At 51.9% G+C, this 18,846-nt stretch overlaps 10 protein-coding genes across 10 annotated transcripts; 7 read left to right on the top strand and 3 right to left on the bottom strand.

Moving 5' to 3' along the window:
- The first annotated feature begins 75 nt into the window (after positions 1-75).
- BDR25DRAFT_269156 (uncharacterized protein) lies at positions 76-1,296 on the top strand. Its single transcript, XM_033687149.1, has 3 exons — positions 76-288; positions 357-502; positions 583-1,296. The coding sequence occupies exons 1-3, from the start codon at positions 111-113 to the stop codon at positions 1,012-1,014; spliced, it is 756 nt and encodes a 251-aa protein (XP_033542911.1). The 5' UTR covers positions 76-110; the 3' UTR covers positions 1,015-1,296.
- Positions 1,297-1,322: 26 nt separating this feature from the next.
- Positions 1,323-3,003, bottom strand: BDR25DRAFT_79147 (uncharacterized protein). Its single transcript, XM_033699051.1, has 2 exons — positions 2,599-3,003; positions 1,323-2,481 (listed from the first exon to the last, which is right to left on the bottom strand). The coding sequence occupies exons 1-2, from the start codon at positions 2,874-2,876 to the stop codon at positions 1,560-1,562; spliced, it is 1,200 nt and encodes a 399-aa protein (XP_033542910.1). The 5' UTR covers positions 2,877-3,003; the 3' UTR covers positions 1,323-1,559.
- A 1,051-nt stretch (positions 3,004-4,054) lies between these two features.
- On the top strand, positions 4,055-6,673 carry BDR25DRAFT_79131 (Metallo-dependent hydrolase). Its single transcript, XM_033699050.1, has 5 exons — positions 4,055-4,332; positions 4,422-5,348; positions 5,404-5,789; positions 5,842-6,259; positions 6,338-6,673. Exons 1-5 carry the CDS (start codon positions 4,241-4,243, stop codon positions 6,588-6,590), a joined length of 2,076 nt encoding a protein of 691 aa, XP_033542909.1. The 5' UTR covers positions 4,055-4,240; the 3' UTR covers positions 6,591-6,673.
- Positions 6,674-7,298: 625 nt separating this feature from the next.
- BDR25DRAFT_294102 (Hly-III related protein) lies at positions 7,299-8,413 on the bottom strand (the record flags this gene model as incomplete). The annotated part of the gene is made up of 6 exons (XM_033688761.1): positions 8,380-8,413; positions 8,261-8,320; positions 8,042-8,204; positions 7,919-7,979; positions 7,529-7,861; positions 7,299-7,460 (listed from the first exon to the last, which is right to left on the bottom strand). The coding sequence occupies exons 2-6, from the start codon at positions 8,283-8,285 to the stop codon at positions 7,299-7,301; spliced, it is 744 nt and encodes a 247-aa protein (XP_033542908.1). The 5' UTR covers positions 8,286-8,320; positions 8,380-8,413.
- Positions 8,414-8,724: 311 nt separating this feature from the next.
- BDR25DRAFT_359853 (uncharacterized protein) lies at positions 8,725-9,315 on the top strand (the record flags this gene model as incomplete). The annotated part of the gene is made up of 3 exons (XM_033696161.1): positions 8,725-8,796; positions 8,824-9,102; positions 9,199-9,315. The coding sequence occupies 3 exons, from the start codon at positions 8,725-8,727 to the stop codon at positions 9,313-9,315; spliced, it is 468 nt and encodes a 155-aa protein (XP_033542907.1).
- BDR25DRAFT_377739 (uncharacterized protein) lies at positions 9,185-11,193 on the top strand. Its single transcript, XM_033697515.1, has one exon. It carries the CDS (start codon positions 9,367-9,369, stop codon positions 11,107-11,109), a length of 1,743 nt encoding a protein of 580 aa, XP_033542906.1. The 5' UTR covers positions 9,185-9,366; the 3' UTR covers positions 11,110-11,193.
- Positions 11,194-11,893: 700 nt separating this feature from the next.
- Positions 11,894-12,836, bottom strand: BDR25DRAFT_269144 (uncharacterized protein). Its single transcript, XM_033687148.1, has 2 exons — positions 12,575-12,836; positions 11,894-12,510 (listed from the first exon to the last, which is right to left on the bottom strand). Exons 1-2 carry the CDS (start codon positions 12,766-12,768, stop codon positions 11,994-11,996), a joined length of 711 nt encoding a protein of 236 aa, XP_033542905.1. The 5' UTR covers positions 12,769-12,836; the 3' UTR covers positions 11,894-11,993.
- Positions 12,837-12,975: 139 nt separating this feature from the next.
- BDR25DRAFT_237900 (mitochondrial distribution and morphology protein 10) lies at positions 12,976-14,264 on the top strand (the record flags this gene model as incomplete). The annotated part of the gene is made up of 3 exons (XM_033685616.1): positions 12,976-13,072; positions 13,131-13,409; positions 13,459-14,264. 3 exons carry the CDS (start codon positions 12,976-12,978, stop codon positions 14,262-14,264), a joined length of 1,182 nt encoding a protein of 393 aa, XP_033542904.1.
- Positions 14,265-15,050: 786 nt separating this feature from the next.
- On the top strand, positions 15,051-16,212 carry BDR25DRAFT_79082 (uncharacterized protein). The gene has a single exon (XM_033699048.1). The coding sequence runs from the start codon at positions 15,245-15,247 to the stop codon at positions 15,896-15,898; it is 654 nt and encodes a 217-aa protein (XP_033542903.1). The 5' UTR covers positions 15,051-15,244; the 3' UTR covers positions 15,899-16,212.
- Positions 16,213-18,681, top strand: BDR25DRAFT_79093 (homeo protein). The gene is made up of 3 exons (XM_033699049.1): positions 16,213-16,804; positions 16,863-17,074; positions 17,138-18,681. The coding sequence occupies exons 1-3, from the start codon at positions 16,527-16,529 to the stop codon at positions 18,385-18,387; spliced, it is 1,740 nt and encodes a 579-aa protein (XP_033542902.1). The 5' UTR covers positions 16,213-16,526; the 3' UTR covers positions 18,388-18,681.
- Positions 18,682-18,846: the final 165 nt, after the last annotated feature.

Here is an 18,846-nt window from a genome sequence, read left to right as displayed (position 1 = left end):
AGAGCTTTCAGCGGCCAGCCCCGCGAACTTTTTGGACAAGGCTGGACCTGCATTTCCCCTCCACCACCAGCAATCGCAACATCTTCCGATCCTGGTTTTCTAACGCAAAAATGGCCCCAGAAGCCCACCTCTCGCATCTCCATCGCGCAGACGGCTCCGCGACTTACACACACAACGGCTACTCCGTCATCGGCGCTGTGAATGGCCCCATTGAGGTCCAACGCAGAGATGAGATGCCCGAGGAAGCTACCCTGGAGATTCACGTGAGACCTGCCGCTGGTATTGGAAGTAGGTGCTTAGTTCAATTCATCTTCCCCGCGAATCGTCGTTCTAGAGCTAACAGAAAACCTACCTAGGTCCCAAAGAACGCCACTTAGAAACCCTTCTCCACAACACCCTCCGTAGCATCATCCTGACGCGGAGCATACCGCGAACCCTCGTCCAAATCACACTGCAAGTTCGGAGTCTGCCTGAAGGGGGGACCGTAACTGATGTGAACACTGTGAGCCCACGCCCCCACCCTCCTACCCTTTGCTACTTTGGACAAGTCTTAGGTATATTTTGGGTATTGACAAAGCGCAGAGTCTAGCGCTCCTTCCCCACCTCCTTCAAACCGCACTCCTCACCCTCCTAAGCGCATCCATTCCCCTGTCTACAACCCTGACTTCCGTGCTCGTCGCTATTCCAGCGTCGAAATCTTCCAAGCCTATAGCACCGCTGCTGGCCCCTACGGCCGATGATCTGCTGCGTGCAAGACCAATACGGTCGACTCATGTCTTCGCGTTCTCTGGAAATAGGAAATTGCTGTTGAATGAGAGTCACGGCGTGTTCACTTATGAGGAGTGGGACGAGGCGTGTGAGATGGCTGAGGAGGTGTGTTGTAAAGACAAGGGGGGGGTAGGGTTGAACGAAGGTGTGGAGGTTGATGGAAGTCAGGTTAATTTGGATGAGTGGTTGAGGAGTGTGGTGAAGAGAAAGGTGGAAGTGGAACAAAGGTGGAGGATTGCTCCTTGAGGAAGGCGCAAGGGAAGAATGAAGATATCGAAGATATGATCGGTGGATCTTCACGTGGCTTTGGCTGCTTATGGACGGCCGATGCACTGTCGAACGAGTGTCACGACAGCGCAGGCTTTGCTAGCTGCGAGGGCTGAACGACTCGTCTGCCATGCAGCGAACTGAGTCTTAGGGTTGCGTGGGGCTGCCACCATCCTCGCGAGAGCGCTGCCCATGAGGGCAGGATGTAACAGCTCATTGGCGATATTCGTCACCATGATTCAGGTAATGATTCAGTGTGGTGACATATCCAAGTCAAAATGCAGATTCATCCAAGAATAAATATTACAAGATGCCAATCCAAATTGCAGTCTGCCCAAAATTCCTATGCCTGTGACCAGAGGCTGTGATATGTGATTTTGTTGTATACCAAGCCGCTACCAAGAAAGCGTAGAACAAGATCAATGTTGTGATAGTCGTAGATCGTAAAGTCGTGTCCATTCAAGGTGCCGAGGTATGCCATAACGATTGCGCGCTCATACTAAAAATGCCAAAGAAAATCCAGCTCAGACCTCCTCAATCCCCTCAGCAACGCTCTTTTCATCCTCTTGCGCCTGCTCATTCAACATGTCCATCAGAAACTTTTGTGGATCCCATTCTGGGACTTGCCATGTTTGCACACCTTCTACCAGCTCTTTCTCAGCCAGTCCCACCCCTTTGGCCATCTCGTGTGCGGCACTTAGCCAGCGTCGCCAGGCGGGTGTATCCGGTGCCGCGCCGTTCTTTACAACCCAGTCCACATTCTTTGTTACGACGATGGTCCTCCAGAGCGCTTTTGTGTATGTGTTATTCGCGCTCGGCATGCCCTTGAGGGTGGTGCAGGAATCAGAAAGGTACTCGTTCTGCACGGTGTAGCAGGATGAATCCCAATGCAGCTTTGCTGGTAGCGCAGCAACGATCCAGTATGAGGAGCCGAGAAGCATATATGACGCTGCCCAAGCAACCTGGAGTTCAATCTGCGAGTTGGCGAGGCAAATGACGCCCCCCATGAGCATCATTGTGCCCACCAGACTCAGGATCCTGTACGCGGGGCCATGCTGTAACAGATACTTTATCGTCTCTGGCGCGAAATAGAGCTGCCTTGCCACATCCTCCGTACACCGGACCACAAGGAAGCTGCCTTTGGGGTATCGGATCACGACATCACCCCGTGGCACTTTGCCTGAGCTGTCCATGCGCTTAGGGAGCACTAGTGTCCATTTATTGCCCCAGCCAATAAGTGAGGAGAGGAGGGAAAGAAGAGCTGTGGCGACAATTGACATGCCATCTTTCTTGTATATGGAGAGGGCGAGTAGGAGGCCAGAGAGCAAGAACCCGAGGAAGAGAACGAATGTGAGCGGTGCGATGGTCTTGGACTTCAGGTCGTTAAGGCCAGTGCGTTCGATGGAGACGACGCGGACAGAGTGCTCGGGGAGGAAACTGGCATCGCTGTGGTTCTATGTCAGCCTAGACATAGAAGGGTAGTTCCTCCTTCATTCGCGAGAAGTTCCTCCTTCAATGGCAGCCGAGGAAGGCGCGCAGAAACCGCCTGGGCAAGAGACTCACCAGACGATGTTTCCAATGTGGTTAATTGAACCTGTGTGGTTGCCCGAGAATACGCCAGTCACCTGACCAGGGGCGGGTTCAAGCTTGACTGGCCTGGTCGGCCGCATCAGAGCTTGTGGAGCTGGAATCAATCGTGGCAGGAAGATCCATTTCGATAGTGTGGACACTTGCGCATTAGCGAGAACCGAACCCTCTCCCAGTATAGCTAAAAATCCAACAATGTCAAGCTGCAGCTCCTCGAGCTTCGCTTGACCCGGCTGGCCTATCCAATGCAACATGATGTGGTCGACGGGTGATTTGGAAACAATACGCAGGGGAAAACCCAAAGCTAGAGCTCAGCAGTACGATGTGAAGACATGGGTTCAGCGGAGCGCTAAGGTAGTCGTCGGCGCAGCTACGAGGGTATATAAGATGATAAGATGATAAGAGAGCCTCAGGCACACATTTGACGATTGAGGACGAAATACGGGAGGCGGTGGGCAAATAGGGACACTATAGGATGAAGAGAAAAGTCCTTGCGCACGTTCATGGGTCAGAGCTCGAGGCTTGACTGGACGTTTTGCTCATGCTCAGCCTCACTGCGAACAGTAGAGAGTTGATGCCTCAGGCCGGAGAAGTCGGGAAGGCAACAGCCCCCTGGCGCATCGAAGCGTAGCATAGCCTCAAAAGTCAAAGTCCGCCTGGGTTGACTTCGAAACCTCATTCTTTGCACCAGCTTTGTCGCAGGTAGCTCCGAGACGACTGCGCCCGCTTGCCCCATCAACCGAGAGCTTGTCCTGTCACCGCTTTATTTCGTCATTGCTTGGTCCTCCGAATCGCGGTCCGATACTCCCAACTTCATGCGCCAGGCTGCATGCACAACGACCTCATATCCGCACCATCGTCAATAAAATCCTTCGAAAAGCCACCTTTCCGTTGTCGCGTCGGTTAGGGCTTTTGTTCAACGGACTGACTGCCCGCAAAGAGCGTGCACTGATGTATGTGGAAGCTTTATTAAAGGTTGTGGCCTCAGGCACGCGATCCACCCGCAATCTTTCTCGTGTATTTCCTTTTCAGTAATCAAGGGATGGAGATATTCCGTGTCATTAATGGCAAGTGCAAACCATCTGTTCGCCCTACAGTCATGTCCCTCACGGTCCTTTCCAACAGCCCATTCCAATCTCCCGTAGTCATTGCTACTAGGCACCAGACCGACCAGCCAGTCAGCCTTTTTATTCAATCGGTCAGAGGGGCGCAGCATGACCTCTTGATGGCCAACTCATTCTAAGATGGCAGTACTGACTCCTCGTGACTCTTCCCTAGGCCCAAAACAAGGCCGGCAACAATCAAACCCTCTTCACACTTTTTCTCTCCTGGTTAGCGTCAAGTCGCTTCAATACAGAAACCACCGTATAATTCCTTGTCTGACCGAATTGGGGCCTCCTTAACCGTCAGGATCCAACCCTGGAAACACAGCCTCCTCGGTTGTTAGCCGCTTCCAAGATACCACAGCCTTCCGGGACAGGCTGCGAAAAGGAATATCATATTGTGACACTTCCTCGCTCTATCATTTCCAATTACCATATTCGTCCATACCTCCCTCTACTATCTGCCCCTGGCTTGAGAAGCTGGTGACAAAATCCATCGAACCAGCTTCATAGGTATGCCAATTGACTCTGAGCCTGACAATTCGAGTGGATCAAACAAGGTCGAGCAAGGGTGGTTGGCGAAGTGTGGACTTTTAATACCATCATTGTTTGTTTACTCCATTTCCTTTTGATTTGGTGCCAGGAGCACCCACCCCGCTGCGGCATATTTCCGGCCCCTCACTGACTTCCACACAGATCTGTACGTGGCAGACACAGTCCTGAGGAAGACCCAAACAGGCTGGTGATGTCCCTTACTGACTATAAGGACAAGAAGAGAAAACGGACTTCAAGGAGTCCGATGCCAGTGACGCGATCATCATTAAAGATGAAAACCGCTCGGAAGACATCCGTCGAGCTCTTTCAAGCAATCTTGAAGAATAAAGAGGCTCATGCAAGGTATGCGGAAAACCGTCAGCAACTTTTGCAAGACGAAGAGGCCACCTCCTGGGATCTGCCAGCCAGACAATCGGCATCTGAGGCTGAGATCAAAGCTGGCCAGATCATCTGGAAGCTGAGAGAGTTTGAGCGAGATGTGCTCTTTGGAAATATTCCATCAGAGGCTATTCCAGGACCAAAAACGTTGGACATGGGCGGACAGTTTCTCACAAATAAATCCCGCATTGAAGGAAGCAGCAAGATATTCGAGATCGCGAAGGATGTGCCAAAGGGGGCACTCTTGCATCTCCACTTCAACGCCGAACTCAATCCTGGGCGATTACTGGAAGAGGCCAGGTCGATGCCAAACATGTTCATCCGTAGCCTTCAGTCATTGCTTACGCAGGACGACCTTGACAAAACCGAGATGGTCTTCAAAATATGTCGTGAGGATACCCCATCCTATAATATCTTCTCACCAAATTATAAGGACATCGTCGAAGACCCAGTGGAAAAAAAGCCAATGTTAAAATGGATGCGGTGGTCCGAATTCCGCGAGGAATTCGTGAAACAGGAATTCTCTAATCAATACAGGCAGGAACAGGCTAATAGCCTCGACAAAAACGGGCCTCTTCCAAACAGCTCGGAGCAGGGTGAAGTTTCTCTGGATGAGGCTGAGAATTGGATTAGGGGGAAAATGGTGATCAGCGAGGAAGAGGCATATGGTATGAAGCAGACCGTGAATGGGTAAGTGCGCTTTTTGACATTTCTTGCAATCGAACAGTACTGACTGTCCTCACAGGGTCTGGGCGCGTTTCAACCAAGCGACCCGTAACTTCAAAGGCCTCATCGGTTATGAAAAGGTCTATAGATGGTATATCAGTACTGCGATCGACCGCATGATCGAAGAGCATGTCATGTATGCGGAGCTCCGCCCTATGTTAATGGATAAAGACCTCCCAAAGGATGACGGGAAAGAAGCACTAAAACTAGAGGCACAAATGGAGTTGATTGTAGAATGCCTCAAGGAGAAAAAGGCTCAGCTCAAAAGCGAAGGAAAGCTGGATCGTTTCCCCTTCGGCCTCAAGATCATCTATTGCACTCCACGATCAATAGGTAAAGAAAGGATGCAAACCGAGATAGAGGACTGCATCAAGTTAAAGGAGAAATTTGAAGACCTCATATGTGGTAAGTCTTCCTGGTTAAGCTATCCTCCACTGCCGCGCCTAATATTCCCTAGGATTTGACCTGGTAGGGGCAGAAGACCGACCGAATCACATTGGACACTATTACGAAGAGCTAGTCGCCCTCGAAGAAACCTGTAAAGCGAAAGATCTCGATATCCCCTTCCTTTTCCACGCCGGCGAGACCTTACTAGACACCGGAGGATCAAAGGACCCAGGCAAGTCTAATTTGTACGACGCCGTACTCCTTAAGTCCAAGCGCATAGGGCACGGCTTCTCGCTATTAAAACATCCCCAGCTTATTGACAAGTTCAAACGAAAATCTAACTCCGAGCCCGGAATCTGCATCGAGCTTTGCCCGATCTCCAACGAACTTCTTCATCTATGCCGAAACATCAAAGAGCATCCGTACCCCGAGCTTCTAGCCGCCGGCATCCCGTGCACGATTAATAGTGACAACCCTTCTCTGTTCAGGTGACTATTTCCTCTTCTCTTTCCCTCCCCTTGAGCGCGCGACTTGTTAAAATGCTGACTTAGGGGCTTGTCGGGAAGTAATTCGATGTCTCACGAATTCTACCAGATCATGGTTGGAGCGCCGGCGATTTCGATCCATAGCTGGAAACAGCTTGCGAGGTGGAGCCTGGAGTATAGCTGTCTTTCTGAGGAGCAGAAGAAGGAAGCGTACAAGATCTTTGAGAAGGATTGGGAAAAGTTCTGTGAGGGAGTTGTGGACAAGTATGGTAAATTGTTCGTTGAGGGTGAAGATGTAAAGGCGCAGTTGGCGAGACTGATGTCAGCGTATTAACCCGGTTGGACGCCACCTAAAGAGCCGACAAATGAGCAGAAAAAGTGAATATGCTTCGAGTTCTGCTGTTATCGACCTAGAGTTGCGCACCTGGACCTCAAGGCGACACGACCGTAACCTCCATCGCCCGACCCCCTTCACTCCCAAGCTGAACGACTGGCAGGAGCTATAACTCGTTCGCATTCACCCAGGCCCAGCCGAGCACCCATACTCTTCGAATATAAGGGCTTGATGTCACATAAACGAGCATCAACTCGCTTTTGTGAGGACACTGCCGCAAGTTTTGGAAGCCTTGCAGTGTTTGCAATTTGAATTGACACAACTTGTGTTGTGCACACGATACTTTGTTTTTACTCTCCAACAATCGGAGAGTCTCTTTCTCATCCCTGATCTGAGAAAGATATGGGCGAGGGCGGTCCATCGTATTCCTTGGTAGATCTTTCCTTCAATGGCTAAGGTCATCCACTCCGTGTTGAGTAGATCTAGAGGTTTACACCTGGAGGTTCTTTCTTTGTTTCCTTTCAATTTATCTACCTTTTTCTTACTTGTCCCTGTTGCATGTATGCTACCTCGCGGTCTACCTGTATCAGTCAGCAGATGCTGGACATTTCATTTGTCGAATGTTCATTGAATTGAACTGAACTGAATTGAACTTGACTATGTCTATCCCTTAACTCAAGTAATGCTGTGACCTTGAAGACTCTGAGGCTAGTCTCCCGTCCCACAAACACCCTCCTGCCCATGCAAATGATCAAAAGCCCTCAGTAACCCCAGCAAATGCGCAACCCCCGCACAAACCACCAAACAATGCATAATCTGGTGACTTGCGCCCCATATATCAAAACGCTTCGGGTACCACTTCTCTGGTATCTATTCCCCTTTTGTCAGCTTATACCTTACGTAAATATAAAACAGTATCGGAAGGAAAAGGATTTTACCCTCATCGCATACACCATCCCGCCTCCCAAATTCAACCCCGTCATTAACCCCATCCAATCCAAACTCATCCGCCAAACTTGCACTTCCCACCCATATTCTACTAAGCCATGCACAATCGGAATGATGAAGCTGAGGCCCAGACCGCTGTACATGAGCGTGCGCCAAGGCCGGTATTTCGGTTTGCGGAATACTGGGCTGAGAGTGGCGTAGGTGCATAGGAGGGCGAGGGCGGAGACAAGCGTGTAGTATATTAGTTGGTGGGAGGGGTTGCAGAAAAATCCATAGTAGATGCATGGGATTGTGGAGCCCCACATTAGGATTACGATGCCGAGCTAGGAAGGGTTAGAGGGGCTAGTAAATGGGTTGGATTGGGGTGAGAGGGACCGTACGTAGTCGAGCTGGTTTCCGACGATGTGGATTCGTTCGCTGTGGTTGTTGAAGATGTGGAAGCTGGTAAACTGCGTCAGTTTGCTTTGCTTGATGGAAGTCAAATAGGGGTCTAGCTGTCTTACGTAGCAGATAGGAGAAAACATATTGCCACTCCGAAGAAGAATGTGGAAAATACAATGAGGTCGGCGGTTGAGGCAGTGCTGTATCGGGGTTGGAGGATGTAGTATACGGGTACTGGAAGCGTGAAGAAGAGGACAGAGCCGATTAGGTGGGAGAAGATATTCACTGGTAGAGGTAAGCACAGTGTACTAATAGGCTGAGAGGTAGAGAAGGGGCGTTACCTGTTTCGTTGTGGATTTGGAGCATGCTGCCAATTGATCGCTTGTATGAGCTTGAGATCGCTCTACATAAGGTGAATAGTGTAAGCATTACGTACTCGCTTTGAGGATCTATTTCACACACCTGTATCCGGATTGAATATACTCGTTATCTCTGTAGCGCTTAAATCATCTAGAAATTCGATCTAGGTTCACGGCACGTACTGGTACCAGGCCGCTGGAAGAGTTGTTGATCAATAATCAAATTAAGATCATGGCATGAATTCTCGATTACTTACGTATTTCATCCCATCTCAGTAGCTGCCTGTCCACCTGTTTTAGAAGAGGGGGGGAATCCTTCCAATGTTAATGTTATGTTCGATTTATGGGATGGGGTTACTCACTGGCTTTTCTAATTTGGACGCGAAGCCAGGCCTTCGCGAGCGAATTTCACCCATTTTAAATTCTCAGGTAGTCTTTGACGTGTTATGAGGTTTGCGGTAAACTGGACTGACAGACCATTTATACGAGAGGGTGGATATTTGAACAGTCGGAGTTCGGTGTGAATGTAACTAATTCGAAAACAGGAAAGTCGCAACACGGACCTTGTCCAGTCGACCGAGGAACTTCCTACCTATACGCGACTAGGCTGTTCATTCAACCTCAATCCACGTGCAATGCCTTTACGCCACCTCTTCCAATGTCTTTTAGAGACTCTGCTTTTGGAAATTGGGCTTCCACGACTGGGGTGCTGCCACCCACAGATCTCGTGGGATTTCGCCCCCATGTTGCTTCCCAGGCATAGTCAAGCACGATACGTTTCGGGTTCGGAAACCCTTGCCGAAGGATTTAGCTCTCGACATAGGGTCCAGATATGATTGGGTTTGAGTAGTACTTAAGTTGTTACTCATGCAACTGCTTTTGCATATTGTACCTGAGAGGCCTCGACGTCAATCGAAAAGCGCAAAAGTTATCGAATCCTTCTGACCTTTACCATTTCTAGCTACATTAAATCGCCACAGGAGAATCCTGCAGCGGTGTCTTCGCTCTTCTTATATTGTCTTATTGCGTCCTTCTGATGTTTCTTTAATCTAAAACTCTTTTTCTTTCGTTCGTTTCTTCGTTCACAAATGGATTCACGCTTGCTACTCCTTTACGCTCTGTTTCCACTCCTTGTTAAATTCACATCTGCCACCGTGGAACACGTCGAAACAGTTGGCTTCGTTAAAGAAGACAATTCACGCGACACGACTTCTCTAATTATAAGCTGTCTCGCAACACTTGGTCTCTGCGTATACTCAGCTGTCCATCTAAACGTGCCACCTAAACGAGAGCGATTCCTCGGGTCACTATGGAGAGAGGTTAAATGGTGCATTATCGGCCTCTTCGGACCTGAGCTAGTTCTCTACACGGCGTGGAGACAATGGGCGTCTGCAAGGGAGTTAAGTGATGAAGTGAAGAGAACAATGGGGAATCAAGAAATTGAAGGGATATCACGAAAGCCTACTGCAAATGGTGGCGGTGTATCGAGGACTTCAACAGGGATGGAGAAGGGGATGTCAGTTTCCGAATCCGAGATTCCCAGTCGAAGCGCGGGGAGATATCCATGGACCATGACTCATGGGTTTTATGCTACTATGGGTGGCTTTGCGATTGATCTGGAAGACACTGATTCGGAATATGCGAGTCTGTTTGGGGATGCTAAACGCCTCACGTTAACGGCGAAGGGAGTGGCGTTGCTGGCGCAAGTTGGCCATCTCCCTGATCTCTCCATGGACGACATCAAGGACAAGAACAAAACCGACTCGCTGGCCAAATTCCTGGTGTGCGTCCAGGCTGGGTGGATGGTCGTGCAGGTCATCAGCCGACGAGCTTTTGACCTCCCGACGACATTGCTCGAAGTACACACCGTGGCTCATGTTGTTTGCGCCATACTCATGTACGTTCTCTGGTGGTATAAGCCCCGTCATGTCGAGTATCCTACACTCTTGCGTGGCGACTGGGTTTGGCCTCTCGCAGCGTACATGTACTCAGCCAGCCGAATCAGTGGCCAACCGCCTCGAGGCACATTAGGTCGATTCTTACATCCCAAACCAGAATTGAGGCTGCTAGCATACTTCGAAGAGCCAGAAACAGAGACTAGCTCCGACGACATCGCACCTATCCATCGCTCCGAAACAGACACCACACTTCCCATCACTCGCTCCCCAAAAGGCCGTTTTGCCCGCCGTCCCGGAACCCTAACCTCGGATCTATCCCTCGACACTGAATCTCCCCCATCTTCATCTTCAACGCATTCCCTCCGCCTTAGACTAGCCGAAGAAGCCGTATCCATGTATCCCGCCCTTCGTTCAAAATTCCAGCCCTACCACCCTAAATCCACCGCCAATCCCTTTCCCCCTTACTACCTCCCTTACGCCACTGAACTCGTCCAACACTCCTCCCTAGACTGGCCTAGCGCAGGCCTCCTCCGCCGCACGCAGTCCCAAATAATGGGCATGGTTCTCTGGGGCGCATCCATGGCCTATGGCGCCATACACGTGTCCGCGTGGGACTACTTCTTCCCTTCTGCTGTCGAAAAACTTCTCTGGCGATTATCCTCCGTCTGGGTGACGTTTTGCGCGGCATGGTGGCTGATGACGAATCTGCTCGCGCATTTGCTACCAGCTATTGATCAGTTTTGGAATGCATTTAATGAGCGGAGGCTCGGGCCATTTTGGACTGGGCTGGTGGTGGGACTGTGCACGGTTTGTGGAGTTAGTTATGTAGCGAGTAGGATGTTTTTGGTAGTCGAGGCTTTTGTGAGTATAAGAGAGGTGCCTGTGAGGGTTTATGATACCCCGAGTTGGAGTCAGGTTTTCCCGCATTTGTAGGCGATGAGGGGTGAGTAGAGCGTGCTTGTAAAAGAGTCAACGGGAAATGCTGCTCGCGCATACTCACCTAAAGGTTGAGGCTGGATCTTTCGACCTATCTGTATAATGGAGAGGCAACCGACGACATAGCGACGCTCAAATAATAACAAGGGATATCCACAATGTCGCTAGCATGCCCCGTAGCCCCTGTCGCGCGTGCATTTTATGCGACGATATATTATTCTGCTGCTATGCATAGTAAGACGTTGGCCTTTTGCCACTTGCAATGACTCCATCTGCCAGACACTCGACGAAGGCTTCGTCCGTAGCGGCTGTGCTAATAATATGTTATCAAATTTCTTGGGCGGTACGAGACGTCCCCTACCCCTTGACAATGCAATGGCATCCAGGATCGCCATGTTATGCCTCTTTTTGGAAGAAGCGGCAAGAGCGAACTGCGAGTTTGGGCTACGGAGCCTGCTACCCAATATTGATAGAGATGATTGGGATGATTGAACCCCTCGAGAGCATTGGGATGGGCGTTAGGATGCTGATTACTATCCTCTATTATATTGTATTTTGTTCTGTGGAAGGGTCACCATGCAGATGGGTTGTTCGATATATTCAGTATGTTGGCTCTTACCGTGGAAGACTGGCTAGGAAATTCTGACTGGTCTAGCCTGGTGCTGGAATCAAGGAGAGCGATAACAAGATGCAGAATTCTGTGTTGAATCGGATGCTATCACATGGTCTCATGGGGTCAAAAATACTACTTGACGTGAAGCAGGGTATATTAGACCGCCCAGCCATGAACATCCTAAAAACAAGACGCTCTATTTTCCCGCCCCCTTCCTAACGCCGCCAAAACGCCATCATAATGCCTACCCTCCCCTCTACCTCCAGCCTTACTCCTCCATAGCATCCACCTCCGTCACAGTCTCCGTAGCCGCAGAATAATACGCCTTCATCTCAATCTTGAAATCCGCCATTGCCACACCAAACAACTTCAACAGCGCCGTCTGGTGGCTATTCAACACCTCCCCCTCCCTGCAAACCGTATAATCTCCATCCAGCACCACCTTCCCCTTGACTAATTTCGTCGGCATCCCCCATTTCCTGACCGTCACTTCCAGGCTGTGCGGAAGCGGGACATCGTCGTCGGGAGGAAGCTCGCCGCCGCGCGAGTACACGACGCCGGAGGGAATAGTGAAGGTTTGCGTAGCGGGGATGCCGGCGCGCGCGAAGTCGGTTTTGGCGTAGGAGGAGAAGTACTCGAGGATGGAGGCAGGGGAGCCGTTTGTGAAGAAGAGGCCGACATTGCCGTTAAGGTGAGCAGAGAGGGTGGAGAGGTTTGGGAGATGTTCGTCGGCGGGGGTAAGGCCGAGGGCTTTCGCCATGACTTTAGTCTTGCCAAAGAATATGCTATATAAATATATATCAGTATCTTGGGGGAAAGGTAAACAGAGGAGGGGATAGGGAACCGTACCGGCTGTCTGATGCGAATTCCGCCCGTACTTCTTTCAAGTAAGTGTTCCGCATGTTCTCCACCGCAAAGACGAAAATGTACGAGAACTTGTCCGCGGCTTCCTGCACATTGGCGAACAGCTTCTGCGACAGTTCCTTGCCCTTCTTATCCGTCTTGGACAAATGGACCACCCTGGCGCGCTTCGACTTAGGCATTTTTTTTGCGTGGTGGTGAATTGGACTGACTTGAGGAACAGTTCAGGCCCAGTTGAACTGGTCGTGAAAAAGGACGGGTTGCGGGGAATTTTTCGCGAGTGGTCGGTCTTGGCAGCTGTGGTTAGAGCACTCGGAGGCTGCCTCAACACCACCATTCTTGTCCTGCCTCCCACCATCACATCAGGATGGTGGGGCTGAGTCGAAGTCATGTTGGATTTTATGGACCATGTGCAAAATGCCTTTTATGAGGCTTCGCATTGGAATCTCGATAATTCGTATGGCGCCTTGAACGCGACGGCAAAAGGTATGATTGCACCGCTTTCCCATCGTGTCCAGCAGCTTCATGCTAAGAGTCTGATGAGCTTTGCTCGACTTCCGGACTCCGAGAGGGCTGCGATTGCAGATATCTTCTCTTGCTGCGCCTAACTTTGCTACCTCATATACCATTGGAAGTGTGGGCGTCGTCGACGGCTCTGTCTCCTACCTCTACTCTTCACTGCCGCTGCTCCGGCCGTTCAAGAGCGCCGACCTCGATCTCCACCATGTTATTAGAGGGTACAGGCACTTGCAGGAGCTGAGAAGGCCAGATGAGGCTTGGTGGTGGGAAGTCTGGCACTGCGGCAAGCGGATAGACCGCAGAGGTGAGCTGCCATGCTGCCCAACCGCCCATGTCAGCTAACAGGCCTGCAGATACACTCCTGTATGGGCGCATATTCTTGCCGCGGTCTACGTTGGAAGCACTGTATCTCAGGCGCCTCTCGCCTACCCGGCAACTCAAGATATCTGCTGTTAGCGACTCCACGCTCAACAATGGAGGCACGATTCTCGCCCTGCTGCAGAACGATGTTGGCAAATATAGCACTGAGTACATGTACAGCACTGATTCCGCCTTGATGGGCGTCCGAGGCCTGTACAATTTCGGACCCGACCCCAGAGTCGGCTCAACATCACCCGTAGCCGCCCACGAGATTACCGAGCCTGTGCAAGGCCGGTTCAGCGCCGGCGCAGAGCTTTACTATGGATTGCTGAACAAGAGCGGAGGAATCAGCACCGGCTTACGATTCACGACATTGCCTAATCACACGGGCTTTCCGTATACAATGACGCTGACGCTGAATCCTCTAATGGGAAACCTCTCCTCGACGTACGCCGTCAAGGCGGGCCCGAACTTGGCTCTCTGCTCCCGCTTCGACTTCAACTTCTATTCATACGAAAGCGAGTTGCAGCTCGGTTGCGAACTGTGGCGACGCCGCCGCAACACCGATGTAGAATGGGCGGTCAAGAGGTTGCGACCAGATTGGAAGCGGCCCACTGTTGCACCAGACGACGACGTCTCGGGCATTCTCAAGGCACGCGTCGACCAGGACTGGCGGATTGGCCTGCTGTGGGAGGGTAGGATTAAAGAGCTGTTGTTTACGCTTGGCGCCAGCCTCGACCTGAAGAGGAGAGAGCAGATATTCCGAACAGTTGGTGTCGAGCTGCAGTACAGCTCGTGAACGAAAATGGTGACATACGTTGGAATATCACTTAATGCCTGAACTGCTGTGTGCATGCGCTTCGCCATAGGGACTTTGCGAGAGGCCTCTTGGAAAAGGAAAAAAATGCATTTTGAATGCAGCGCGATGCAGTGCAATATCAATGCCTTCCTCAAATCCGCATGTGTTTTCTGATCACAGCAGAGGCAGGGCCCCGGTTGGTCATCGAACGAGCTTTGAGCGACTCGAGCCTCGCATTTGGCTTCCGAGGAGTGTTACGCTGAAACATTCATGTGGGGTTGTCCGGACAGGTGGACCTGGGGGCCAGTTTGGCAGCTTTTCAATGCGAGTGGCGTCATTTTTGGAACGATCCGGTCCAAAACGTGAAAGGTGTGCAGATTTAGAAACGGGGGACCATGTTCCTGAGGAATGCGGAACGGGCTGGAAGCATAAAGGGTGAGCAGCTGTCGGGGTGCTAGCGGAGGCCGCCGTTGTTGGAACAGAATCTGCGCGTGTTGAGGATCGAAGTCGTCCTTCGAGGAGGCTCTGGGATCGCCAGGGGAGTGCTGGGTTCTGGCTTGTTGTCGGCGTCTGCTTGCCACCCCACCACTCATACCTACCGTACGCGCTGCGGTGTCAAGGTGAACCTGACGTGAGCCCGGCAATATCCTGCAGCCATATTTGCAGGGAAATGGTTGGTATGTATAACATGTTGGAAAGCCGGCAGGGCGAATAGAGCCTCGGGTTGGCTGTTGTGCCCTTGTCGGTTACGCCTCTAAGTCTTCACACGGGAGAGGACATGGCCAAACGAAAGTCTGACGAGCTTCAAGCTCCAAACACCTTGGGATCCTGATGTAGTTAGCAAGTGGAATGGGACTGATAGCACGGTGACTTCGGATCGTTATCGGGGGCCGTTCACGTTGTGGTCTCGGCTCATCCGAAGAGGATCCCTTTTTACGAGGAGCTGCCGGGCTCGATCCAAGATACCCGCCAGAATCCAGATGGAGGGTCAGCGAACGATGAACCAACACAGGGCGGCTGCCGACAGCCATTCCAAGGTGAGATTGAGCAGCTCATGCTATTCCTGGGATGGCCGCCTGAGGCTGCTTTGGCGCGTCGTCACCAGATGCTCTGCTGAACGGCGCGTCTGCCCTTGGGTAAATAGCGCCTTCTCGAACGACGAGCGTCTTTATGCGTCGAACTTTCAAAACATCCAAGACGGTCGTGCGGGGAGCCTGGAGAGCTTCTTTGGGGGGGGGACGAGCATTTTGCCGTCAGGCGCTTGTCGAGTGTTTTCCGCACGAGCCCTGGCAGGCAGCACGACGTCTCCTGAGTTCTTGGATCTAGCTGGCCCGAGTCCGAGCCGTGTTCCTGGCCTCCTGAGCTGCGATCCCCCGTGCCATGCGTGTCACCGGGCTTGTCTCCCAACATGTCTACCCAAGTCAAGGGTTGACGAAGCCGACGTGAACGACAGCGTGGAAATGTCCCGCAACGGGAGACCCGTCCAGCGACAATCACCAGCGCCATCACGCAGAGAGAATCAACCGCGATGGCGGCGTAGGCAGGCTGAGTTAAAAAAAGGTGTGGATCGCCTTCTCCTTTGGTGCTTCGGCGTTGCCCGCGCCAGCCCGTGGCTCCGGCGCGTCCTCGCCTAGCCTCGCAACAGTCTAGCGTGGTGAACGTCCCCTTAACCGCCAACCCTTCTAATTTCCCCTTCTCTCTCGTTCCTCACCAAAGTCGACCTTTTACAGCCTCTCCTCTCCCCGGATTTCGCACGTCACCATCGCGGTCGGTGCGATCTCTGTTCACCTTCTCTTTCCCCATTGTCGACTTCTGCGAAGAGCTGCCATTCCTTTCGGCCTTCGCCCACGTTCTTTTTAGGCATCGCCTGTCCACTCCTTAGCATTCCCCAGTCTCAATTCACTCCTTCTAGCTTCTAGCTTCAGCATCGCTCTCGGTCGATCGGACTTCGCCCACTGCTCCCCGGATAGCAGCCCTTCTTTCCTTGACACCTTGATCCACGTGCTTGGACGGTGACCAACGAGCCGCAACGCTCACGCGGAAACCCTACGCTCCTTTGGCCTCGATCCCGCGCCGGAAGCTCCCCACCAAGCTCCCACTACATTCGAATAACGTCTATTCCTTGGACCCATTACCATTCACGATTCTTACGACAATTCTTAGACTGAGGTGACGCAGTTCGACAACAACTGCACCCTCCACCCCGCCGGCCGCCGCAGGAATCAGACTCGTGTTCCGGTCTACTTTCAGACTATTTTCACCATGCAGGCAACCGAAGATACCATGTTGTCCGCAACTCCATCCCCCTCCGCCTCAGGGGCTACTCCCACCCACAGCTCTGCGCCCCGCCGGCCACCACGCAAGAGCACCCTCACCCAGCAGCAAAAGAATCAGAAGAGACAGAGGGCCACTCAGGACCAACTGGTCACTTTGGAAGTCGAGTTCAACAAGAACCCCACGCCAACGGCTGCTGTGCGCGAGAGGATAGCTAACGAAATCAACATGACCGAGCGATCGGTGCAAATCTGGTTCCAAAACAGGTACCGTTCCATATTCGCGCAAAAATACTTGTTGCTCTTCTCACTAACAGGCGCACAGGCGCGCTAAAATAAAGAACATTGCAAAGAAAAGCATCGAAAACGGGGACGACTGCAACGACATCCCAGAGTCGATGCGACGGTACCTCGCGTTGCAGGCCATGGAGTCCGGCAAATCATTGGGAAGAGATTTCCTTGGTCGCAATGGTGGATCAATGGCCGCGTATGGAAGCGGCATGCTACTGAACACTGATACCAGCTCTTCCAAAGTCGGTGAGTTCTGACCCAGACTAAAACATTCTGAATCACGAGAGGTTTTCGACTAACACGATTCAGTCATCCACCACTTCGCGTGTCGTTCTTTGAGCATTGGCACGTGGCGTCGTGTCGGCCAGAGTGCGATGGATCTTGTTATTTTTTATTCGCCAGAGAAGTGCTGCGTTACCTATTACATCAACAATGACTCAGCAGGCTACAAGATCGAGTACCCCTTCTCGTACATCAAAAACATAACCTTGGAAAATGGCGATATGACGGCCAGCGCCGAGGGTGCCTCGCAACGCCCCGGTGGCCTCATTGTGGAGCTCAACCGTCCGCCCAACTTCTTCATGGACTCTTCAGGATCAGGAGGATTCTTCCAGTGCGGCGATTTCACGGAGGAGCAACAGGCCTCACAGATCCTAACTCACCACCTAGGCGGCCACCCAAAGGTGTTGAGCGGACAGTTGGCGAAACTCGTCTCGCTGGAATCGTTTCAGAACCGACACAACCTCTATGACCAGAATGCCCTCGCCGTCTCGGCGCCCGTGTCGCCTATCAATCATCGCCCAGCCTCCCAACCCAATCACCTCGCACACCCCCACATGGGTATGTTTCAAGAGGGTCCTTTCGGGCCTGGTGGTCTGCACGCCCGTGGTCACAAACGCCAACGCAGTCGGTCTGTTCCTGTCGCGGTTGACTTCTCGATGCTCCGCAACCCGATGCCGTCCTTCCTCATCCAACCAGAACCGTCACCCTACATTCCGAACCCTGAAATCTTTGCGCCTGTCCCACAGAGTGCTCCAGGACCCATTGGACCGAACCTCAGCATTGACACCTCGGCAGGGTACGGAATGGATTACCGACAGTACCCTATGTCGGCCACAACCGCGAATTCGCCATCGGAGTACGGCACGCCAGCCTTCTTTACCTCTGGGCCACCAACCGACAGTGTTCCTGCGTCAAATTTCGGCCAGCATTACAACATTCCTCCTTACCTTCACACACCAATGGGACCACCTCACTCGGCTCACTCTGCCGCATCAGCCTCTCCCATGCCTTCCATGGTGCACACTGACCCGGTCATCGCGAACCAATCTCCGCCTCTAACTTCGTTCGGTCGTGATGGTTCTGCAGACGTGTACCCAATGTCACACGAGAATCCAGACGAGGCGCTGCAGTTGTCGGATCTTTACGCGAAACAGACGCTCAACCTTCCGTTCCGGTCTCCATTAGAAGAGAATGTCGACGACTTGGATATGCAGAACCTGGTGTCATTCGGCACGATTGATCCAGCGAGCTTATCCCCAGAGAACCACCAGATGTAGCAATAAATGCACCCTGAAAAGTTCTGTTCGTCGTTTGATTTACTCAACCTAATACCCGCCACCGTACATGCAGGTAGGGGGAACGTGGAGCGCAAGTTTTCACCTTGAAACAGGTTTGAAATTTGCAGCCCTCGTTTCTGTTCGCCTCATCCGATACCTAATATGTTCTCATCTCTCGTCTACATATGGCCGCCTCAGAAATCTCGAAATACGCAGTCCTCCCATCCGATTTGTTTTCCATTTATTCCGATTCCATTGTTTCCTCTCCCATGAGTACTTAATTCGACACAGCCCACCCCCAACTCGTAACGCAAATTGAACGACCACATTTAATGGGACCGGGATACCAACGGCGTTGTGGAAATGGCAGGGTACACAGAGTGAAGGCGGACTGGTGGAACCTGCGCCCAGCCTCCCTTCAAGGGTGACAATGATGGGCTGTTGGAAAGGTGTTGGAGG

The sequence above is a fragment of the Lindgomyces ingoldianus genome (genome assembly GCF_010093535.1).
Source record: "Lindgomyces ingoldianus strain ATCC 200398 unplaced genomic scaffold BDR25scaffold_35, whole genome shotgun sequence".
NCBI lineage: Eukaryota > Fungi > Ascomycota > Dothideomycetes > Pleosporales > Lindgomycetaceae > Lindgomyces > Lindgomyces ingoldianus.
Note: the sequence above shows the minus strand (reverse complement) of the source record. Positions and strands in the feature narration are given on the sequence as shown.

Bases quoted from the DNA above. Each gene is read 5' to 3' on its own strand.
- BDR25DRAFT_269156 (XM_033687149.1), top strand. From the start codon at position 111: ATGGCCCCAGAAGCCCACCTCTCGCATCTCCATCGCGCAGACGGCTCC. The intron at 289-356 runs GTAGGTGCTTAG...AAACCTACCTAG, and splicing joins ACCTGCCGCTGGTATTGGAA to GTCCCAAAGAACGCCACTTA. The intron at 503-582 runs GTGAGCCCACGC...GACAAAGCGCAG, and splicing joins CCGTAACTGATGTGAACACT to AGTCTAGCGCTCCTTCCCCA.
- BDR25DRAFT_79147 (XM_033699051.1), bottom strand. From the start codon at position 2,876: ATGTTGCATTGGATAGGCCAGCCGGGTCAAGCGAAGCTCGAGGAGCTG. The intron at 2,482-2,598 runs GTGAGTCTCTTG...ATAGAACCACAG, and splicing joins CACATTGGAAACATCGTCTG to CGATGCCAGTTTCCTCCCCG.
- BDR25DRAFT_79131 (XM_033699050.1), top strand. From the start codon at position 4,241: ATGCCAATTGACTCTGAGCCTGACAATTCGAGTGGATCAAACAAGGTC. The intron at 5,790-5,841 runs GTAAGTCTTCCT...AATATTCCCTAG, and splicing joins ATTTGAAGACCTCATATGTG to GATTTGACCTGGTAGGGGCA. The intron at 6,260-6,337 runs GTGACTATTTCC...CTTGTCGGGAAG, and splicing joins GACAACCCTTCTCTGTTCAG to TAATTCGATGTCTCACGAAT.
- BDR25DRAFT_377739 (XM_033697515.1), top strand. From the start codon at position 9,367: ATGGATTCACGCTTGCTACTCCTTTACGCTCTGTTTCCACTCCTTGTT.
- BDR25DRAFT_269144 (XM_033687148.1), bottom strand. From the start codon at position 12,768: ATGCCTAAGTCGAAGCGCGCCAGGGTGGTCCATTTGTCCAAGACGGAT. The intron at 12,511-12,574 runs GTACGGTTCCCT...ATATTTATATAG, and splicing joins GAATTCGCATCAGACAGCCG to CATATTCTTTGGCAAGACTA.
- BDR25DRAFT_79082 (XM_033699048.1), top strand. From the start codon at position 15,245: ATGGAGGGTCAGCGAACGATGAACCAACACAGGGCGGCTGCCGACAGC.
- BDR25DRAFT_79093 (XM_033699049.1), top strand. From the start codon at position 16,527: ATGCAGGCAACCGAAGATACCATGTTGTCCGCAACTCCATCCCCCTCC. The intron at 16,805-16,862 runs GTACCGTTCCAT...ACAGGCGCACAG, and splicing joins CAAATCTGGTTCCAAAACAG to GCGCGCTAAAATAAAGAACA. The intron at 17,075-17,137 runs GTGAGTTCTGAC...AACACGATTCAG, and splicing joins TACCAGCTCTTCCAAAGTCG to TCATCCACCACTTCGCGTGT.